This window comes from Myripristis murdjan, chromosome 18 (genome assembly GCF_902150065.1).
Source record: "Myripristis murdjan chromosome 18, fMyrMur1.1, whole genome shotgun sequence".
In the NCBI taxonomy this organism is placed as follows: Eukaryota; Metazoa; Chordata; class Actinopteri; order Holocentriformes; family Holocentridae; genus Myripristis; species Myripristis murdjan.
In genome coordinates, this window is record NC_043997.1 from 759,608 (window position 1) to 784,231 (window position 24,624).

A 24,624-nucleotide genomic window follows, 5' to 3' on the forward strand; every position below is an offset into this window, starting at 1 on the left:
TTCTCTAACTCTGTTCTTTCTCTGTCCTCGTCCTTGTCCAGGTTCTCTGCGTGTGGGTTCCTCCTCCTGGTTCCAGCTGTGTTGTGGCTGTTTCCTCAGCAGCTGTGCTCTGTGTCTACCTGGAGACTGATGATGTCACAGAAAGCTGTGCTGTGATTGGTGGCTGTGTGTGCGAGCCAACATTTGGACAGAGAACTTGCTCCTGTTTGTGTTAGTTTCCAGCAGAGAGTGAAGTCAGCGCTGAGCCCCACACCGAGATGAAGAGCCTCCTCATCCTCTCCTGGCTGCTGTGTGTCCGAGCAGAAGGTCAGCACAGCTTCTCACCTGCTGCACTCTCACCTGACAGCTACACAACAACACAACAAACACAACAACACAACAAACAACAAACACAACAGACACAACAACACAACAAACACAACTACACAACAAACACTACAAACACAACAACACAACAAACACAACAACACAACAATACAACACACAACAACACAACACACACAACACACACTACAAACACAACAACACAACAAACACAACAGCAACACAACAAACACAACAACACAACACACACAACACACACTACAAACACAACAACACAACAAACACAACAAACAGCAACACAACAAACACAACAACTAATGCTGCACTCTCACCTGAGGGCTGTACTACGAAGCAGGTTTAGTGGGTTAGCGAGGTATGTTGAGTCTAAAGCCAGGCTTTCCTGTATCACGAAGGTGGCTCTCTTTTAACTGGGCTAGATCACCATGGTAACTTATGCTTAACTCATAACCTGGTCCCGACCAGGTTATGAGTTAAGTTTAACCCCGCCCGGCTATAAAAGCGGCGCTATCTCACCCAGGTGAAATCACGAAAAGGAATTTTTGTCCGGTGTTTGGTGGCACATATGCACAATGCAGGTCTACTATTAGTGGTGCACAGACTTCACGTTTGTTAGAAATAGTCCGTTGTATCACAGACTTTGTTATAGTAGGCTACTTTTTTTTAAAGGAAACCTCTTATATTATAACAGTGACTGTCCGAAGGTGATGATTGGACGGGAGCAGCCCGTGGTGATTCAAACGCACTCCAAACGCCACTTATTTCGATTTAGAAAAAAAAGATTTAACAAAAAAGGAGCCAACAAACATCAACCGAAATGGCTCCATAATTCAAGTTAAACTTCAAATGTAACGAACAATTATCTGAAACTACTGACAAGGAGCTCTAAGCAGCGGAAATAGTGGTCAAAATTGTCATGTAACCATGGTAACCACCGCCTGCTCCGTCACCCACACACACACCTTCAGTCACCTGACTTCACCTCAGGCTTTACCTCCAATTCCTAGGCAACACTCCCATAAAGCTACTGAAGTTACATATTTCTAAACTAAAATTCATAATACTGAATGAATATTGCAGCAATTATTTAAAATGGCTATAACAGTGACAGAATCCACAAGCTTTGTGCTTCTTTTGAAATTAATCACCAGCTCTCCTCTCTCGCCTTATTTGCGGCCACAGTGTTACTCTTAGCATTAATTTTATTTTTGAAATGTTCATAGCTTGCCATGAGGACAAGCTGCTCCTCTTGTGTGAAATCTGCAGCCCGTGAACGGTCCATTTTTCACGGAAGTAGAATCATATGACGCCAAAACGCCCCCTTTTCTGTGAATGCACACAGAGCACAAAGCTGACAGCCGGGCTTAACAAACCTTGATGAGAACCACCGTCGTGACACCACTTAACTTTGACTGGAGCTTTAGGTTTTCTTGAGCCTGATAGTGAACACAAAGCCTGGGTATATTGAGCCTCCTTCGTAGTACAGCCCTCCGACAGCTACACAACAACACAACAACACAACAAACACAACAACACAACAAACACAACAAACACAACACAACAAACACAAGAAACACAACACAACAAACACAACAACACAACAAACACAACAAACACAACACAACAAACACAACAACACAACAAACACAACAAACACAACACAACAAACACAACAACACAACAACACAACAACACAACACAACAAACACAACAACACAACAAACACAACAAACACAACAACACAACAAACACAACAACACAACAACACAACAAACACAACACAACAACACAACAACACAACAAACACAACAAACACAACACAACAAACACAACAAACACAACACAACAAACACAACACAACAAACACAACAAACACAACACAACAAACACAACAACACAACAACACAACAAACACAACAAACACAACAAACACAACAACACAATAAACACAACAAACACAACAAACACAACAACACAACAAACACAACACAACAAACACAACAACACAACAAACACAACACAACAAACACAACAACACAACAAACACAACACAACACAACAACACAACAAACACAACAAACACAACACAACAAACACAACAACACAACAAACACAACAAACACAACACAACAAACACAACAAACACAACACAACAAACACAACAACACAACAAACACAACAAACACAACACAACAAACACAACAAACACAACAACACAACAAACACAACAAACACAACACAACAAACACAACAAACACAACAACACAATAAACACAACAAACACAACAACACAACAACACAACAAACACAACAAACACAACAACACAATAAACACAACAAACACAACAACACAACAACACAACAAACACAACAAACACAACAACACAATAAACACAACAAACACAACAAACACAACAACACAATAAACACAACAAACACAACAACACAACAACTAATGCTGTCGCTTGTTTTCTTCTCCTTTTCCTGTGCAGTGCATAAAGACATTGCTATCGCTGGCTGTTCAGACTCTGATGCAGAGGACATGTATGGCCTGGACGGTGAGGAGCGATGGTACGCCGACTTCAAGAACCACAGAGGAGTCATTGCTCTGCCCAAGTTTGCAGATCCTATCGGCTATCCAGGACATTATGAACAGGCTGTGGCCCAGCAGGAGATCTGCAAACAAAGCCTGGCAGCAGATCGTCGTGGCTTCAAGAACCCACCACTTGAACTCGGTAAAGACATCATAACACTAAAACTGTTTACCTTTAACATGATGTCATTAAAGGGACAGTTCAGATTTATTGACAGAAGGTAGTATGTACATATAAATACACTGACACACAAGGGCGTAACTTTGAGTTGAACATTGGGGGGGTTGAGATTTCCACCTGTGAAGCAAGTCTGAGGACATGCCCCGCATGAGAAAATCTTTAAATATTTTGATTATATAGATATATATAATATATATAAATATATAATATTACAAACATAAACTTCATTTATTTGCTCAAGTAAATAAATATTAACACACACAGGCTGCATGAGCCGCTCAGGTAGAGAGACAGATCACAAGAATAGTGAAAATATAGCATAAATCACATTCATAACTATCAAAGGTTTTATGATAAAAATTTATGATATGATATTGGTGGGGTTGTGGTGGCTGGTTTGGATTATTGGGTAGGTTGCAACCCACCCATCCCCCCCATAAATTACGCCTATGCTGACACACACACACACACACACACACACACACACTCAACTCAACTCAGCTTTATTTATTACAGTTTTTTTTGATTGTTTGAACTCATTTTGCAAATGCTTTGCTCACTGTGCCAAAACTCTAAACACAACACAAATAAGACACAACACCTGGAAATAAACCATACACATTTATGGCAAACTGAAACTCAGTCATCAAAACTTAAAAATCCTTTGTCAAAATGCAACTCTGATAACAAAAGGAAACACATTTCTCTAATATGAATACACTTTCACAGCAGCAGCAACACAATAACATACTTAACACAAAACACTGCAGTTTTTACTGCTTTTCATTTATTTCTTCAAAAAGAATTCTGCAAAGCTCAAAACAGAAATTAAACATCTTTTCACAGTAACAGCTGTTTCCAAAATAACCAAAAAATAAAAATAAATAAGAAAGGTGTCAACTCAAAACTGAATACAGTATAGAGTATACTGTACTTTACAGTACAGTTTTTTCAATCACGTTTTCCAGTATAATGGAACTGGGATCCACTTTGTCGTCAACTTCACCTCCAAACCACAGCAGAAGTTTTCTTTTGCAAATGTGTTCATACCTTTTCATTGGATTCACACATTTTTCAGGCTCTTTTGCACCTGCATCTCTATGAAACCACTAGTGCACCTGCATCACTGCTCTTTCCACCAATCACCAATCAGTCAGTATGCACCTACAGAAAAGGGCCTATAAATTATATTCTGTATTTTTTTCAGCTCCTTTGAGTTTTTCTGTGTAATACTGTATGTGAATTACAGTATTTCAGGTTTTTCCATCAACACAGTAAAATTTCACTTCAAAGTCTTTGAGTTTGGATGCAGTTCTTTACTGTAAGTTCACATTTGAATGTGCAGCTCACAGGAGAACCTTGTTCAAACTGACAGCTGTATTTTGTATTCTGCTGTCAGCTGTGTTACAGTACAGTAGAGCTGACTGAAGGAATCTACTCATTTGGGCAGAAGTTGAGTTGTTTGAGGGAAATATTGGCTTTTGCTACTTGCTTTACAATATGTAAACAATATGTAACTATGTAAATTGTCAAAAATATGACTGCAATCCACACAGGAAAAAAGTAAGGTTGAACCTGCTCAGACTGAAAAGGCTGTGTTGCATTTTGGTGTTGAGTATGAAGTGAGTGAGTGGATTAGTTGTATTGGGCGCTGACAAAATGTGCTTTTGCTGCATGTTTGAAATGTTTTGTCATGGTAAGAGCCTTTTGCAAACAAAATGTGTTATTTTGGGAAGAGCGCCTCTCATTAGGCCGGTGGATTTACTGTTTTGAAACCAGCGTTTCTGAGTTGACAGAGGAGGTAAAGCAATTGAAAAAAACTGTAAGCCAGTTCAGAGAGCACTGCTTTGTGAGGGCCTACAATGGATAGAAATCTGAGAGGAGGAGTTTGTGTGAGAGGAGGTCGAGGTGGTCGAGGAGGTCGACCCCGTACGGAGAAATGATGCTGTGGCTGAGTAATGCACTTCTCATTTGTATATTTTTGTACTTTATTTTTACGTAGGCTTACTGTATACAAGTGCTAAATGCACAAGATTTCTGTTTTTTGTACTTTTTTTTTTTTTTTTTTTTACTATATCCAAGTGCTAAATGCACAGGTTTTTTGTTTTGCAACATGCATTTAGCCTACAGTGAACAATAAACATTTATCTCTACAGCTTCATGTCCTGAGCATTGTGTTTTCTATTTTTCTATGTAGTGTTTAGTGACTGCTCAGTAGTGTTTTTAATTTTGATTGACTCGGGGCACAATTTGACAACATAGTTCAGTTTTGAGCACAGATTGAACTGTTTTGAGGTGAAAGTTTGGTTTTGCAAGAGGAGTCTGAGGTTTTGTGAATGTAGCTTGAAAATTGGGTTTTGTGTTCACAGTTTAGAGAAAAGGAGAGCAACTTTCGAGAAATGTGTCTTAGCAATCGAGAAAAACTGTAACATAGGCCTGAGGTTACGCCTTCTCCGGGTTCTTTTATTTTTATTTGTACAGTGTATGGTCTGCTTCGTTCTTGCTGGTGAGATAATGCACTTGCACTTTATGTTGCACTGCCTCTTATGCATAGCTATGGCATTATTACTGATGATGTTTTTGTTGTTGGTGATGTCTATGTTAATAATGATGTGACAGTCACCTGACTGTTTTTGTTTTATCTGTTTTTACTGTAAAGCACTCTGTGTATTCGTACTGCGAAGGGTGCTATATAAATAAAATTTTACTTACTTACTTACTTACTTACTTAAGTGAGTGAGTGGCTGGATTAGTTGTGTTGGGCGGTGACAAAATGTCCTTTTGCTGCATGTTTGAAATGTTTTGTCATGGTGAGAGCCTTTTGCAAACAAAATGTGTTATTTTGGGCAGAGCACCTCTCATTAGGCCGATGGATTTACTGTTTTGAAACACTGTGTTTAAGGTTTAGTTACAATGACTTCAAGTTTTGTCACATTGGTTTAATTGTATGTTCTTAGTGTGTAAGCAATCGAAAAAAACTGTAAAGAGATGAACCACACCCACATGGGCGGGGTTAGCTGCTGCCAGCCAGGTGGATCTACTGACCCTTTGCACGTGACGTCACGATCTAGTCGCGCGAAATATGAACGCCATGATGGACGGCAAAAGAGCAGTGGACGTCAATGTAAGACAAGGAGGCGCGTTAGACTTAGTGACATTTCGTAGTTGTATATAGTTTTTTAATTTACTTTTATGGTGGTGAGATGGTGGTTTCCGTGCAGTGTGCCAACAGGCAAGGCTGTGAGCCTAATCTAGCCTTTAACAGGAGACCTTTTGATGCGGACAGGAGACAGTGACGGGTAGCTGCTAACAGTCATAAGGACTGGCAGCCGTCCAAATACTCCCGGGTCTGCAGCGAGCATTTTTACAAGGTCAGTTTCATATTAAAACGTTATCAGACTTATATAACCTTAACTATGTTAGAGTCAGTCAAAACAAACTCAGGGTAGTTAGCTAACGTAGCTACCATTAGCTAACAAACTCAAGTAGGGTTTGTTTACTAGTAGCGATGCTAGCTAGCTACTAACGTTAGCTAGCTAGTCCTTCTCAGGACTCTGTTCGTATTAGCTGGCACTCCTAATTCAGCAATAAGCCCCGAGAAGCCGTGGGTCACAGTGGTTTTACAACGGCTGGGCGTCGTGCCTTAGAACGCCCCTCAGCCGCTGTAAAACCACTGTAACCCACGGCTTCTCGGGGCTTATTGCTGAATTAGGAGTGCCAGCTAATATGAAGAGTCCTTGTTAGCTAACGGTAGCTACGTTAGCTAACTACACAGTTTGTTTTGACTGACTCTAACATAGCTAAGGTTATATAAGTTTGATAACGTTTCTGCAGATCCGGGAGTATTTGGATGGCTGCCAGTCCTTATGACTGATAGCAGCTACCCGTCACTGTCTTCTGTCCGCATCAAAAGGCATCCTGTAAGAGGCTAGATCAGGCTCACAGCCTGTTGGCACACTGCACGGCACAGCAGGAAATCACCATCTCACCACCATAAAAGTAAACTAAAAACTATCTACAACCACGGAATGTCACGAACTACAATGCGCCCCCTTGTCTTAAATTGACGTCCACTGTTCTTCTGCCGTCCATCATGGCGCCGCCTCTCATGTCACGTGATAATTGTGACGTGTCTGCAAAGGGTCAATACATGGATCTGTCCAGGTGTGGACGGGGAGGAGGTGGGGGGAAGACAGGACAGGTGTGATGGAATCAGGTTTTCACATGTTGGTCTGACGGGCTGAGAGCTTTGAGTGCTAAAGGGCACATCAGCAGGGTTGAAAACCCTTCTCTGTGATATTCAGGCAGCATCTGATCTTAATGAGCTCAAACTGCTGCACATATTATTAACCAGATGTGGGTAGAGTAGCCAAAAATTGTAGTAAAAGTATTGTTACTTCAGAATAATACAACTCAAGTAGAAGTAAAAAGTAGTCATCCAAATAATTACTTAAGTAAGAGTAAAAAAGTACTTGGTGAAAAAACTAGTAAAGTATTGAGTAACTGTTCAGTAACATCTGATTTATTTATGAAAACAGACAAAAATATAAAAGAATCTTTGGAAAAACAAATTTCCAAACTTCTAATTTTTCCTCTTTTTTTCACAACAAAGCTGAGACCAAAACCTGAGTAATATCAATGTGTGAACAACAGGCTCAGCAGGCAGAAATAACAGTTAGGATTAGCGTGTGTGTGTGTGTGTGTGTGTGTGTGTGTGTGTGTGTGTGTGTGTGTGTGTGTGTGTCTGGGACAGTTTGTTGGGGTGAACCCTCTGTGGACAGTAAAAATATGAATGAGGCTACAGGGAGATTCAGCCAAGAGCAAAGAGACTCATCATCACATCAGAAACTTGATATGGAAAACGTTGAAGAGGACACTGCAGGTGAACGGAATTTTTTTTAGATATCACCATGAAACTTCCCCAGTTGATTACATACAGTAAGACAATTATTTTTTGTATTACAAGTTTTCTGAAATAGTATGTTTAAATCTGCGAATGAGGCATTATCTACTTAAATATGTACAATTTGCATACATTTCCAGAACAGAAATGTGAACACTGGATGAAGCCAAATTCATTTTTCTTTTTGTTGACATATGAGCAGGGGCGGATCTAGACAAATATTCATGGGGTGGCAAGAGGGTGGCATGGAGACTTTAAGGGGTGGCAGAAATATATATTGGGATTTAATACCAAATGATCACATATATCAATATTTGCTTGGAAAACCCCAAAATAAGGATATTTTAACTCAAAAACGGCTAGCAGCAGCTTGGGTGAAATCGGTCTGTTACCAGCCCTGTGTCCACTCACAGCTCCTGGCTCTACACTGTGGCAAGGCTGTTTGCTTATTTCTTATTTTATGTTGATGAAACCTTCTATCTTACTGCTGGTGTGATCCCGCGGGAGAAATTTTTGAAAATTTTAGAAATTTTTGAAAAACAAATAGTGGCTTCAGGGGACCTTTAAGAGACTTATAATGGCATTGGCAATTAAGACTTCAAATATAATGCATTCAGTTTTCTGTATAATCAGTTACAGGTGTATGCTTAATTAGGGTCAATATGCCTAGTGGTGGCTCACTAGAACTGAAAGCACTCATGTAGTTCTATCAAAGTCCTTTTAGGCCAAGCCTGTTCACTTGGCGGCCATATTGGTAACACCTTTTAGGCATCTATTTCAGATCAGTAAGTGCAGGTGCCAATCAGCATGAATGGAGAATGAGCCCAAACTGCACATAGGAAGGCCATGGCGACAAAGTATACCACACAAATCCTTGTTTAAATCTGAATCTGAATCAGTTGGTATATATATCTCCTGGATTTCTAACTGGAATCCAGAGTGAATAAATAACAAGTGCATAAATAACAAGAAGGGGCACTCTCAACTAGTGCAGTTACAAAGGGCAAGAGATCTGTCATTAAAAGCAACAGGCATCAACAGGCATCAATATATATCCTAATACACTATATTACCAAAAGTATTCGCTCACCCATTCAAATGATCAGAATCAGGTGTCCTAATCACTTGGCCTGGCCACAGGTGTATAAAATCAAGCACTCAGGCATGCAGACTGTGAAACAAGACATTTGTGAAAGAATGGGCCGCTCTCAGGAGCTCAGTGAATTCCAGCGTGGAACTGTCATAGGATGCCACCTGTGCAACAAATCCAGTCGTGAAATTTCCTCGCTCCTAAATATTCCACAGTCAACTGTCAGCTCTATTATAACAAAATGGAAGCGTTTGGGAACAACAGCAACTCAGCCACGAAGTGGTAGGCCACGTAAAGTGACGGAGAGGGGTCAGCGGATGCTGAAGCGCATAGTGCAAAGAGGTCGCCGACTTTCTGCACAGTCAATTGCTACAGAGCTACAAACTTCATGTGACCTTCAGATTAGCCCAAGTACAGTACGCAGAGAGCTTCATGGAATGGGTTTCCATGGCCGAGCAGCTGCAGCCAAGCCACACATCACCAAGTGCAATGCAAAGCGTCGGATGCAATGGTGTAAAGCACGCCGCCACTGGCCTCTAGAGCAGTGGAGACGCGTTCTCTGGAGTGATGAATCACGCTTTTCCATCTGGCAATCTGATGGACGAGTCTGGGTTTGGAGGTTGCCAGGAGAACGGTACATTTCAGACTGCATTGTGCCGACTGTGAAATTTGGTGGAGGAGGAATTATGGTGTGGGGTTGTTTTTCAGGAGCTGGGCTTGGCCCCTTAGTTCCAGTGAAAGGAACTTTGAATGCTTCAGGATACCAAAACATTTTGGACAATTCCATGCTCCCAACCTTGTGGGAACAGTTTGGAGCGGGCCCCTTCCTCTTCCAACATGACTGTGCACCAGTGCACAAAGCAAGGTCCATAAAGACATGGATGACAGAGTCTGGTGTGGATGAACTTGACTGGCCTGCACAGAGTCCTGACCTGAACCCGATAGAACACCTTTGGGATGAATTAGAGCGGAGACTGAGAGCCAGGCCTTCTCGACCAACATCAGTGTGTGACCTCACCAATGCGCTTTTGGAAGAATGGTCAAAAATTCCTATAAACACTCTCCTCAACCTTGTGGACAGTCTTCCCAGAAGAGTTGAAGCTGTAATAGCTGCAAAAGGTGGACCGACATCATATTGAACTCTATGGGTTAGGAATGGGATGGCACTTCAGTTCATAGTATGAGTAAAGGCAGGTGAGCGAATACTTTTGGTAATATAGTGTAAAATGAACAAAAGCCAATAAACATAATATTGAAAAAAAAAAAAGTTACTCAAGTAAATGTAATTGAGTAAATGTAATGTGTGTTACTACACACTCCTGTTATTAACAGTGTCATTATTATTATTGGTGGTGTGGTTATTACTAGTTTCTCCATGTGTTGCTCATGGTGAAGGTTAGGGTTCATCGGCAGAGACAAAATGTGTTGGTTCCGTGAAAAGTGCCCTGCTACGTTCTGAGGCCACAGAGAGAACTGAGAGAACTGAAAATAAACGTGTACAAATATACAAATACATATTTCTCTGTGTTACTGATAGACCAGATATGTTCTACTGGGAAATTAAAGTCTGTTCAATAAGATGTTGCAGATGTTTCATGTTCCTGATCAAAATGAGATATGACGTTCTAAAGAGAAACAAACCTGTTCCCTGTGTGTGTGCAGACGTTCCTCACAGCACCATCTACACCAAAGACGACGTGCAGCTCGACGTGGAGAACCACCTCATCTGCCACGTGAGCGGGTTCTTTCCCGCTCCTGTCTCCGTCTACTGGACCAGGAACGAGCAGAACGTGACCGAGGGAACCAGCATCAACACCCCGAACCCCAGCAAAGACGGAACCTTCACCCAGATCTCCACCCTGAAGTTCACCCCCCAGCAGGGAGACATCTACAGCTGCACGGTGCAGCACCCAGCTCTGGAGCAGCCGCTGACCCGAGTCTGGGGTGACGCACCTTTCTCACCTAGCTACCCCTGAGCTGAGCCTGCTGCTAACCTGTTAGCCTGCTGCTAACCTGTTAGCCTGACCCCACCCTGCTGCTAACCTGTTAGCCTGCTGCTAACCTGTTAGCCTGACCCCACCCTGCTGCTAACCTGTTAGCCTGATGCTAACCTGTTAGCCTGACCCCACCCTGCTGCTAACCTGTTAGCCTGCTGCTAACCTGTTAGCCTGACCCCACACTGCTGCTAACCTGTTAGCCTGCTGCTAACCTGTTAGCCTGCTGCTAACCTGTTAGCCTGACCTGACCCTGCTGTTAACCTGTTATCTAGCAGATTAAAGCTAAAGCTAACCTGTTAGTATATTAAAGCTAAAGCTAACCTGTTATCTAGCAGATTAAAGCTAACCTGTTAGCAGATTAAAGCTAAAGTTAACCTGTTAGCAGACTGAAGCTAACTGGTGTTGGTTTGTTGTTCCTGCAGATGTGGAGCAGGACCAGCCGGGGATCGGACCTGCGGTGTTTTGTGGACTGGGTCTGACCGTGGGTCTGCTGGGCGTGGCCACAGGAACCTTCTTCCTCATCAAAGGAAACGAATGCAGCTGATTGGCTGTGGCTGCCTTTAATCTGCTTCTGTCTGCTGCTGATCAACATGGAGCACAGCACTAACGTGCTAGCTGTCACATAGCATGATTTAAATAAAGTTTGTGTGTTTGGGTTCTCTCTGCTACATGTTGGTGCACAGCCAATACTGATCACTGCATCTGAATGGTGGTGGAATCAATATTATATTTAACATTAAACAATTAAAGAATCAACAACAACAAACGTGTTTTGTTTGTGTCCAACAGCTGAGGAAAGACACAAAGTATCACAGTATGAAAAGTATTTTATAATTATACAGGATAGACATCAGGATGTGACGGTGCAGGTTCCTCTCATGATCCCCCCCTGACCTCGTCAGCGTGGGTCGTTGTTGTTTACCCTTTTGCCCATTGCTCTGCTACGGCAAGTACTGAGGTACATCTGTAATCACAATACGGATATGTTTACAGCTCAATGATTCACTCTGTTGTTACTTCTGTCAGCATTTCTGGAGAAAATCAGTGATACTTCTTTCTGTTTAGGTGACGTGATGACAGGCCTGAGGTGTTTGAACCTTTTGATGAGGCTCAGTGTAGATCAGGTGTCAAACTGCTGCCATGGAGGCCAAGAGGCTGCAGGTTTTCATTCCAGCTAAAACCTCCACCTGTTGAGTCACTGATCACCTTCAAGCAGAGAGGAGGGGCTGATCTGTGACTTCACCTGCTGGAGTTTCTGATTGGAATGAAAACCTGCAGTCTCTTGGCCTCCATGGCAGCAGTTTGACAATGTAGAGTTCCCAATGCAGAGATATCAATGTAGATTTGTTAATGTCACAACTCAGTTCTACTCTCTTACACATCAAGGAACTGCAATCCTCAATCCAAAACACTTTGGAATGAGGGTGGACCCTCGTTTTGGATTGAAGGTCCAAAGTTTGTTTGATGACAGGATAAATGAAAATTCCATGCATTATTTAATTTTTTTATTTCTCATGAAGTTGCAACATTATAAAGTCAGAATTTTATTTTTTTTCTCGCAAATCTGTGACTTCATAATCTAAAAATTTGCAGGTTTATTTCTCATAAATTACCATTACCACATTAATCTTGAAAATTCAGATTTTTTTTTCTCTGAATAACCCCCTCCCTCCCAACACACACACACACACACACACATCCATATATATTTCTCTCCCTGCAGTCACCCTAGTCCGTCATTGCAGGAATGTGTCAAGGATAAAAGCTTTACATTGTTCCAGAACTGGCGTTGCAGGGAGCAAAGCATGCCAGATTTGTCAGGCATACGCTCAGAGCCTGTGGTCAGGAAAAAAAAGTTGTTTAATTGCTACTCCTATTTACAGTTTGAAGACGAATATGGGGAAAGCATGTGACTTTCTGTTTTTTTCGATTCTTATGAAAAACAAAATGAACGAGTTGGACAGACAGTACACGAACCACAGCCACTCTGTGTTCCTGCTGTGATGAGAGAGAGATTCTACCACTGTTTATAACAAAACACACTTTACATACTTCAGCCAGCTGGTTTCTCTCCAGTATGGACATCAGCTAGTAAGTAAGTAAGTACACTTTATTAATCCCACAAGGGGAAATTCCAATTTAAGTTACATCCCGTCCAAGAGACACCAAAAGACATGACAAATAAAGGGTTACAGGATCAGAAGAACTTCGGGTCAGCCACCGTGCGCGGCGCCCCTTACATTAGATGAGAAAGGAGGACATTAGGGAAAGAGGGGGGGAAAAAAAGGTCAAATGTCAAACTGGGCTCCAAGGGGAGCACAACATGGCATTAGCAAAAAAACACACCCCAGCACAACAAGCACAAATTAAACATTACAACATGACGAGACATTGCACATGTGGAAGGGGGGAGGGATTAGGGAAGGGGGAGATGTCCCAGCACAGACGAGGGCCGTATGCAACCACTACGGTGCTCCGCACCCACGAGTTGCACTGAAAACGGGAGGGAGAGGGGGTGGGGGCCAACGAGGCGTTGAAGTTCAAGGAATGTGTGTAAGTGTGTCCTTGTGTATGTGTGTGCATAAGTCCAGGACCATCTTCCCCACACAGACTACACATTGTCTCTGCCGTCTGATAAGATGACACCCCCGGCCGTGGATAAGGTGATTGTTATGCTCAGGCTGACTCTGCAATTTCCATCAACCTTGAGTCTCTGTGGTTCTCTCGGTGATTCCGAATAATTTCGAATTATAGCACATTTCCTCAGAGTCGAGCTTCCAACTTCTCCAAGTTGTTACCCATCTGGCGTAAAAGTCCAATTGATTCACGAATCAATTCGCACAACGCATGAGTCTGAGTGTTGTTGGCTCGGCCCAAACCTTCTATGGCTGGCAGCTTCTCCAGAGCCAAAAGCGCTGCCAACACCCTCTGAACTTTGCGATAAATCAGGAATCCACCAGCTCCAAACAGCAGAAATCCTGTTATCATAAATCCAATCATGTAGACGTCTTCAACATCCTCGACAGAAAGAATCGACAGGCACATCACCCTCCACTTCTCCCAGGAGTCCATGGTGTACCCAGCGGCAAACGCTCCGGTGGGGCATGTGGGCTCTCCTTTGCCCAGTTTTCTTGTAGAGAAAATTTGATCAATTGCATTGAGAGACCAGCTGATCAGATCCATTGTTGTGGATTTTCAGCTGTTCTTCTTACTGGTCTCAGAACATCAGCAGTCTGTCCAGCAGCTACATAAAGCATTAGCACTGTTCCTCTCATGTTAGCTAACAACAACGAGAACAAACTAGAAAATTCCCGCATGGAAATTTTGAAAGTGCCTCGGGGGCTGTTGCCAGGGGGTGCGCTTTTGACCTCTGTCTGAATGGTATCGTATACTGTGTGGCTGGTAAGGTGCTGCAAGGCGGTTGCTATGGTGTTCCTGATGGTTGCCATGATGTTGCTAGGTGGTTGCTATGGTGTTCTGGATGGTTGCTAGGGTGTTGCTAGGCGGTTGCTATGGTGTTCCTGATGGTTGCTAGGGTGTTGTGAGGTGGTTGCTATGGTGTTCTTGATGGTTGCTAGGGCGTTGCTAGGCGGTTGCTATGGTGTTCTGGATGGTTGCTAGGGCCTTGATAGATTGTTTCTATGGTGTTCCTGATGGTTGGTAGGGTGTTGCGAGGTGGTTGCTATGGTGTTCTGGGTGGTTGCTAGGGCATTTCTAGGCGGTTGCTATGGTGTTCTGGATGGTTGCTAGGGTGTTTCTGTGGTGTTCCTGATGGTTGAGAGGGTGTTGCTAGGCAGTTGCTATGGTGTTTTGGGCAGTTGCTAGGGCGTTGATAGGTGGTTGCTGTGGTGTTCCTGATGGTTGCTAGGGCGTTGCTAGGTGGTTGCTATGGTCATTAGGGTGGTTGCTATGGGGTTGCTAGGGTGCTTGGGGTCCTTGCTATGGACCTCCATTAGTGTTTGGGGTCAGTGCTGGGATGCATTGGCTGCAGTGCTAGTGGCCCTTGAGACAGAACAGGAGAGATACAGAGCCGCGTGTGTATCTCTGTGTCAGTGAGAGGGGACTTTCTCCCTGGCAGGCTCTCCCAACATTCCACCATTAGTGTGTATTGCGTCCGGATTTTGGCTTCAAACTGGAATTGCGGAAAAACGGAAAGTCGGAGCGGCTTGAAAATTCACACACCGCTTCTCCTCCACAAGACGCACGTTTTTCGTATTTGGTGCGTGGACGCAGGTCAAAAGCTCTGGGCTCTGGAACCTTCCGAAGTTTTGGCCATTCATTGCAGATGGGACATTTGGCGCAGTTTTTTGGGATTTTTGTGGCCATGGTACCTCCAGTAATATACAGAAGTCATAGCACACTATTCCCGACTGAGACGCACGTTTTCATAATCATAATGTCATAGTGTCATAGCTAACAAACTGTGGGAGGAGTAGCGAACCGGAATTTGCTATAATAACTAGAAAATTCCCGGGCAAAAATTTTGAGAGTGCCTCGGGGGCCGGCACCAGGGGGCTGTTACCGGGGAGTGCACGTCTGACCTCTGTCTGAATCACTAAAAAGTAAGAAAGAGAAACTCTGAATGTGCTTGCCACCCTTGCGACCACATGGCTAATCACCAGTCCTATGCTGTTTGTAGGTTGTGTAAAGTTCTGGCTCTTTCCCAGGTGGGCAGTTGAACTCTGGTCTCCTGCATGGCAGGCAGAAACTTTATCCACTGTGCCACTGGAGCTTGTGTGGGTGGAGCCAGAAATGAGGCTCTATAAAGTGTGTAAGCACACAGCATGTGTGACAGTGGTGCTTGGGAGAAAATCGCCTAAAAGTACTGGTCAAACCAATGCTATTTTGTCAATGACAGTAAGTCCGAGTGCAAACTAAAAGGTATCATGAGAAAGGTAAGGCTTTGGGCTTTCAAACTGTGGCAAAATTATTTGCCAACTCCCAAAAATGCCTGAGTTTCGGCGAGTTACAAAAGTGTGTCTTTCTGCTTCTCTCCCGAGACTTTGCATTCCAGATATAATGGGAGTCTATGGGGAAGAGAGCTGGCACTCTGCCTCGTTAAGGGTCACAGTTTAAAAAGTATACGTTGCTTTGCTTTTGTATTCACATTTTTCAAAGCAGAACAATTTTTCCTACTATTTTATCCCAAATTTATGCACGTGGAGTGAAAACTGTGGCCACTAGAGCAAGTTTAAGACAGAGGTTGTAGGCGATTTTTCAGGGCTGCTACACTCTGGCTGTGTGTGCTCTCACTCTAGCTCACGCGATACACACTTATTCAAAAGTCAGAGTTGGCTAAAAAATAACTCCAAACTTAAACTGTGTTTTATGCCAAACTGAAATACACATGAAAAATTGAAGATGACACACATAAAGTTGGATTTCTGCTGACCCGTTTAAACTTTGAATGGAGTCTGTGGGCCAAAGGATGAGGGAGCTATGAGGCGTTGAAAATGCATGGGTCTCAGCCAGCTCCCCATTCTTTTTCAATGAGGGCAAAATCACGAATTGAAAGTTGAATTATGAGAAATCGCAAAATGTGATCGGTTTGAAAATCGACACACCGCTTCTTCTCCACAAGATGAACGTTTTTTCGTATTTGGTGCGTGGACGCAGGTCAAAAGCTCTGCGCTCTGGAGCCTTGGGAAGTTTTGTCCATTCATTGCGGATGGGTCATGTGACCCGGTTCTTTTGGGTTTTTGTGGCCATGGTACCTCCAGTGATATACAGAAGTCATAGCACACTATTCCCGACTGAGACGCACGTTTTCATAATCATAATGTCATAGGTATCGTCGACACTGTGGGAGGAGTAGCAAACCGAAATTTGCTATAATAAGAATAAGAAACACGCAGGATAACAAGAGTTACCTCGTTCCTTCGGACTAAGGCACGAATAATAAGAATAAGAAACATGCAGGATAACAAGAGTGACCTCGTTCCTTCGGACCGAGGCACTAATAAGAAACGCGCAGGATAACAAGAGTGACCTCATCAGTGACCTCATCAACACCAGCAGTCTGTCAGAGTGTGTTCTGATATACAGTGACATGGAGAATATAATATAGTGACATGGAGATATGATACAGTTGCACTGAGAATCCAAATGTACCTGACTGTATGAGTTGGTGTGGCGTTCACTTGCTGCTGAGAAACAGTATGTGCTAAAGCTGACAGCACATGAACAGCATATAATCCAGGCAGCAGTGCGTTCAGCCTGTGTGTGTTCCTGCTGCTGTGCAGGGCCTGTAGTTACTGATGACACTGCAGAGACAGAGTGAGGCAAAGTCTGTCAGAGTCACAGCTGCAGCCTTCAGGCCGTGCAGTCTGCCCGGCAACAGGTGATGCTGGTCATGTGATCAGCGTGTGGCTCCTGGGTTGGTTTTTGTAGCAGGACTCAGTTTGAGCTCTGTCAGTGTTTGTTCAGTCAGCAGAGGAACATGGCTTCATCCTTTCTGGGCTTTACCCTCCTCTTCCTCAGCCTGAACGCAGCAGGTAGGACCACTACTGCTAAAAGTACTGCTACCACTACTGCTAAAAGTACTGCTACCACTACTGCTAAAAGTACTGCTACCACTAGTGCTAAAAGGACTGCTGCCACTACTGCTACCACTACTGCTAAAAGTACTGCTAAAAGTACTGCTACCACTACTGCTAAAAGGACTGCTACCACTACTGCTAAAAGTACTACTGCTAAAAGTACTGCTGCCACTACTGCTAAAAGGACTGCTACCACTACTGCTAAAAGGACTGCTACCACTACTGCTAAAAGTACTCCTAAAAGTACTGCTACCACTACTGCTAAAAGTACTCCTAAAAGTACTGCTACCACTACTGCTAAAAGTACTGCTACCACTACTGCTAAAAGTACTGCTACCACTACTGCTAAAAGGACTGCTAAAAGGACTGCTACCACTACTGCTAAAAGTACTGCTACCACTACTGCTAAAAGTACTGCTGCCACTACTGCTAAAAGGACTGCTACCACTACTGCTAAAAGTACTGCTACCACTACTGCTAAAAGTACTGCTGCCACTACTGCTAAAAGTACTGCTAAAAGTACTGCTACCACTACTGCTAAAAGTACTGCTACCACTACTGCTAAAAGGACTGCTACCACCACTGCTACCACTACTGCTAAAAGTACTGCTACCAGTACTGCTAAAAGGACTGCTACCACTACTGCTAAAAGTACTGCTACCACTACTGCTAAAAGTACTGCTACCACTACTGCTAAAAGGACTGCTACCACTACTGCTAAAAGTACTGCTACCACTACTGCTAAAAGTACTGCTGCCACTACTGCTAAAAGTACTGCTACCACTACTGCTAAAAGTACTGCTACCACTACTGCTAAAAGTACTGCTAAAAGTACTGCTACCACTACTGCTAAAAGTACTGCTACCACTACTGCTACCACTACTGCTAAAAGTACTGCTACCAGTACTGCTAAAAGGACTGCTACCACTACTGCTAAAAGTACTGCTACCACTACTGCTAAAAGGACTGCTACCACTACTGCTAAAAGTACTGCTACCACTACTGCTAAAAGTACTGCTAAAAGTACTGCTACCACTACTGCTAAAAGTACTGCTACCACTACTGCTACCACTACTTCTAAAAGTACTGCTACTTCTACTGCTAAAATTTCTGGTACAAGTACTGCACAGTACTGCTACAAGTACTGTATAATACTGCTACAAGTACTGCTACTACTACTGCTACAAGTACCGCACTGTACTGCTACCACTACTGCTACTACTACTACTGTTTTGCTTCAAGTATTGCTACTACTACTGCTAGAAGTACTGCTACAACTACTGCACAGTGATGCTACAACCACTTCAGCAGTATTTCAATAACTAGTTATGACCAATACTTCATCAATACTTCAATAACTACTTCATCAGTACTTCAATAACTACTTCATCAGTACTTCAATAACTAGTTAGGACCAGTACTTCATCAATATATCAGTAACTGATCAGTATGCTGAGTGATGTGTTTCTGTTTTTTCCAGATGGATTCATGGAATATGATTTGTGGGAGTGTGACTTCAGCTCCCCTGAGCTGAAGGACATCGAGTTCAGCTACTCTAAACATTTCAACAAGGTGGAGTACGTCAAGTTCAGCAGCTCAGTGGGGAAATTTGTTGGCTACAACAAACACGGCATTTACAACGCAGAGAGATTTAACAATGACACTACAAAGATGGCACAGTGGAGAGCTCAGAAGGAGAGCTACTGCAAACACAACATTGGGAACCACTACTCTGCCATACTGTCTAAGAAAGGTGAGCTGCTCTTCTCTCTGCACCATCATCATCATCATCTTCATCATCATCATCACCTCAGTAAATAAAACATTACTGAGTAAAACCATCACCTCTCACTGGTCACAGTTATTGATTACTGATTATTAACAGAACAGTATTGATCCAACAGTGAAAACAAAGTTAGTAGAAACTCATTTAGTGTTTCTGCTGTTTTAACTTGAGTTTGAATAAAGTTTGTTGAACAGCTCCTACGTGTAGATCTGCTGTCAACATGAAATAACTACATTTCATTTCTCTAACAGGTTATCATGTCTTTTGATTTAATGGAATTTAATGGGAAATCATGTTGATGGTATTCAGCAGACTGTCTCTAAACTATTTTAATCATTTGTTCGTATGCACCTACAGTATTAATATAATTAAAAGGTATCTGTATTATTTAATAAAAGTCAATCCTGTGTTTTAAACTACTACTGCTACTGCTACCACTAATACAACCAGTGCTGCCATCTGCTGGCCACACACTGAGACTGCAGCTAACACTGCTACTAATACTAATACCACTGCAAGAGGCAGTAAGTTTGAAAATCCCTGATTTATTCTACCAGTGGTGCCCTCTGGTGGGAGTCACACCCACATGATGATGAGGATGATAATAATAATAATAAAAATAATAATAATGATAACATGAATAATGATGATGATGATGTCTCTGGTCCCAGTGGAGCCCTCTCTTGTCACGCTGCGCTCGGTGACGCCCCCTGGTGGCAAACACACCCACATGCTGATGTGCAGTGTCTACGACTTCTACCCCAAACACATCAGTGTGAAGTGGCTTAGAGACGGAAAGGTCACGACCTCTGATGTCACTTCCACTGAGGAGCTGGCGGACGGTGATTGGTACTACCAGATCCACTCCCACCTGGAGTTCACGCCCAGGTGAGTCCAGAGGCCTCAGAGCAGCTCAGCTGAGCTTCAGCATCAGCACACACCAACACCTGACTCTGTGTGTGTGTGTGTGTGTGTGTGTGTGTGAGCAGGTCTGGAGAGAAGATCTCCTGCATGGTGGAGCACATCAGCCTGAGCGACCCTGTGATCAGAGACTGGGGTAACTACCTGTCTGTCTGTCTGACCAGTCTTTCTGTCTTTCTACCTTTTTTATATATAAATATAGTTTTTTTTGACAGACAGTACATCATATGCCATCATTACAAAATAGAAGACATACACATAATCCACTGTCCTGTTTTAAAGTAAAAACATAAAACAAACACTAACAAAAACAAACAAACCAACAAAACAACAACCTGTGCCTCACATTAAAGTTTTACATTTGTCCTCTCATTCTGCCACTCAATCTCTATACTGGATCAGATCAGATCAGGAGCCTTACATCTAGACAGACAGCCCCTCTATTGAAGTCAAGAAGGAGCCCCAGACCTGATCTCTGCCCATTGCTCTGAATGGGACTCGCTCCAAAGCAGCCGTTCTTGTCATTGGTTCAGTCCATTCCTTAAAACAGCAGGGAGCAGATGACCTCCAGTGTCTCAGAGTTATTCTACGTCCTGTAGCAGCAGCCAGACGTGTCCATAGTCTCTGTGCTCCAATCAGAGTGTTGTTGTCTGGCAGCAGACCCAAAACACACAGAGCTGCAGTCTGGGTGAGCTGTAATCTGAACAGATTATTTAAGAGGGGAACAACCCTTTCCCACAGATGCACTTTTTTTTTCACAAGAATATAACAAGAATATAACGTGTACACACCTCCAGCATGTCACTGTCCCTAAGTTTTAGTCTGTCTGTCTATCTTAACTGTCTGTCTGACCTGTCTCTCTCTCTCTCTCTGTCTGTCTGACCTATCTATCTGTCTGACCTGTCTGTCTGTCTGACCTGTCTGTCTGCCATCAGATCCGTCTCTTCCTGAGTCTGAGAGAAACAAGATCGCCATCGGAGCTTCAGGTCTGATTCTGGGTCTGATCTTATCTCTGGCTGGATTCATCTACTACAAGAGGAAGATGAAAGGTCAGTCCATTGGACCAGTTCAGACCAGTTCAGACCAGTTTAATTTGTTTTGTTTCGGCCACTGAACCAGCTTATACCTTTGTTCACCAGTCCTGGTCAGTTTGTACAGGTCTAGACCACCTCAGGCCAGTTTGGACCAGTTATGACCAGTTTAGACCAGGATGGACCGTTCGCTTTCAGGCCATTTTAGAGCTGTTTAGACGAGTTCAAACCAGTTTAGACTGGTTATGACCAACTCTGACCAGCTGATATTAATTTAAAACAGTCCACACTGGTTCAGACCAGTGAAAGGCAGGTTGGACCGGATTAGTCTGGACTGGTCAGACAAATTCAGAGCATTTCAGAGCAGTTCAGAAGTTCCTCTTGTTTTGAACCCTCAGATTACCCCTGGACATTTTTGTCCACCTCTCATACTTTCCCAGCTCCCCACGGTCAAATGAAAGGTCATTGGTGCCTGATTTTTGGCAAGGAGGTGTACCTTAAGGTAAACTCTGGATGTCCCGAGTTTTAGCATGAAAGACCATTTTTTGTACTCGTAATGCAATTTAACAACATCCATGTGGGCCCATTTTCACATGTAAATTTTAATCTTCATATTTTTATGACTTTTTTTTATAAATTGGTTGCAATACATGAGAAAACTCTACTGGTGAAATTTTTTCTCAATCAGACAACATTTCCCCCTCTCTCATCGACCGTGAAGTTTAGCCACAGACTTAACACAGTCTTTTTTCACACGTGAATAGGGAAAAATTTCATTCTATAGATATCACCATGAAACTTACTAAGTTGATTAATTATAATAAGCCAAACAAAAAATGTATTACAAGTTCTTTGAATTTTTTTTGTGTACATGAGCAAATTTCAAGTTGAACTTTAAGTTTAGCCAGTTTTCATTAAGATCCTTATATGTTTTTGCAGCAAAAACGACTGGTCAGGAAGGGGTTAAAATCTTGAAACCCATGTCAAAAGTGATCTCCATGTTTAGTCAAGACCCAGCTCTGTATGGGACACAAATATTTTGGGAGTAACTGCTTAAAACAGATGTCTAAATGTCACTCTCTATAGGTGGACATTTTTGTTCAGGGGTCATGGATGTCCTAACAATTGAAGGAGCATCTGAGGGTTAAATCAGGACGTATTCTGGTTGAGACCAGTGTAAACCAGTTTAAACCAGTTTGTCCATCACAGTAATGAGCGTGTCTCCTCTGGTCTTTACATCAGGACAGATTCTGGTTCAGACCAGTTTAAACCAGTTTAAACCAGTTTGTCCATCACAGTAACAAGCATCTCTCCTCTGGTCTTTATGTCAGGACTGATTCTGGTTCAGACCAGTTTAAACCAGTTTGTCCATCACAGTAACGAGCGTCTCTCCTCTGGTCTTTACGTCAGGACTGATTCTGGTTCAGACCAGTTTAAACCAGTTTAAACCAGTTTGTCCATCACAGTAACGAGCGTCTCTCTGGTCTTTCCATCAGGACGGATTCTGGTTCCCACAAACTGAGGCAGGAATCCTGAAGCTTCATCCTGCTGAGGGAAAAGGCAGCTGGGAGTTGCTGTGCTGTGTTTTCAGTGCTGCCCCCTGCTGGAGAGGAGGACATCCAGGATGGAGCTCAGCTTCCTGCTCACAGCCTCAGCAGCAGCTGTTTGAAACCTTTAGTGCCTTAACAGATTCTTATATTTCTGCTGGAGTGAGATGTCTTCTTGGTACAATAAACCTTTGGGCAACACTGTCGCATTCGAATTTTAGCTGATAAATTATAATCATAAGTTTATAAAGTAATAAAGTGCCTTCATGTTTTCTCAGAAACAGGAACCATGTAATAACAAGCCACAGTCAAATATTAATTAATATATTTGTTTTATATGAACTATATAATTGTTAATTACAGATCTCATCACATATCCTCCATCTGTGTGTTTCGATTAACTCTCTGATCACACACAGCGTGACAAACTCTTTCAACCTTTCTGAAAATGTCTTCATGCTTATCAAGCTTGGGTGAAAATCATAACCATCATTAATAAACACTGTGTTGATTGCTACGTGATGCTTATTCACTGATTTGAATGCTGAAGAAATCACTGATCAAGTATTTGCTTCAGCTGTTAATAAATGAATCGTAGACGCCATGTTGTTCATTTCATTCAACGATTCATCAAAAATAAATCATAGCTTCGTCTTAATTATTAATCACCTAATAAATCATCAGTGTGTGACTACAAAATGGTTTGTAAACAATAATAATGCATAATGAGTGTAGCAGCTGGTGACTACAGGGGTTAGTAAATGCTTAATTAGTTATAAATAAACATTTAATGGGCCTTTTTCTAAAGATACAGCTGATGTTTACCATCCCTCTTAAAAAGTTAATAAATCATTTTAAAATCTTCAAATCATCCAGATCCTGATGAAGACATTTGCATCGCTCGGTAAAGGTCTGACAAATGTTCCATAAATTTTATCTGAGGGTTATACTGATGATGTCAAATAGCCAAATATGCAATATCCCATTAAAACAGAGAGAAAACTGGACCAGATTGTTTTTTTTAATTATTATTATTATCAGCAAAGTAATGAACAATTTAATAAACATCCTGGACACCAGCTGCTGATATTGAAAGGTACCCAGTGTGGTTCTCCTCTCATGGCGACTTTAAAGTTAGGTTCTTTGGTTTCTGTTGTTTTTCAGTCATGTTTAACTTGTATTACACTGCCATCTGGTGGCTGATCAGGGAAAAAGAAGGCTCTGACTGGTCAAGGTCTTTCACAGACATTTAAACGCTCAGAGCTCGACTTTATCTGAGCTCCTGCTCTGCAGAGCTGCTGCTGTTTAAATGCTGGACTAAAGGCTGGTTCCTCCAGGCTCCTGGTTCTAAAGGCTTGTCCTGAGGCTCTTCATGAATCCTGGCTGTGTTTTGGGCGTAACATGCAGTGAACCAATCAGAGGCCGTCTCCCGTCCCCTCTAACAGCCAGGTGTGTCACACCTTGGTGGGTTGCTGTTCTAATGGAGGATTCTCCAGGTAAGAAGGAAGGAGACGGAGTGAAAGCTCCCGAGCAGATCAGGACTCCATCTGAGCTCCCTGAGGTGAAGCAGCGTCCCTGCCCTGTGTGTGGGACAAGCAGAGCGGACACTCGGTCTGCTTGGCCGTCTGACTGGCCTCTCAACTGGTTCAAATCTCATCTCACTAAGTGAGAATTCCTTGTAAGCAATGTTTATC

General features: G+C 42.7%; 2 protein-coding genes across 2 annotated transcripts; both read left to right on the forward strand.

The window, feature by feature from the left end:
* Positions 1-147: 147 nt before the first annotated feature.
* On the forward strand, positions 148-11,872 carry LOC115376737 (rano class II histocompatibility antigen, B alpha chain-like). Its single transcript, XM_030076512.1, has 4 exons — positions 148-315; positions 2,835-3,077; positions 10,772-11,053; positions 11,529-11,872. Exons 1-4 carry the CDS (start codon positions 258-260, stop codon positions 11,648-11,650), a joined length of 705 nt encoding a protein of 234 aa, XP_029932372.1. The 5' UTR covers positions 148-257; the 3' UTR covers positions 11,651-11,872.
* Positions 11,873-17,507: 5,635 nt separating this feature from the next.
* Positions 17,508-23,136, forward strand: LOC115376691 (H-2 class II histocompatibility antigen, E-S beta chain-like). The gene is made up of 6 exons (XM_030076448.1): positions 17,508-17,600; positions 19,126-19,398; positions 20,103-20,319; positions 20,421-20,488; positions 21,288-21,401; positions 22,880-23,136. The coding sequence occupies exons 1-6, from the start codon at positions 17,546-17,548 to the stop codon at positions 22,903-22,905; spliced, it is 753 nt and encodes a 250-aa protein (XP_029932308.1). The 5' UTR covers positions 17,508-17,545; the 3' UTR covers positions 22,906-23,136.
* Positions 23,137-24,624: the final 1,488 nt, after the last annotated feature.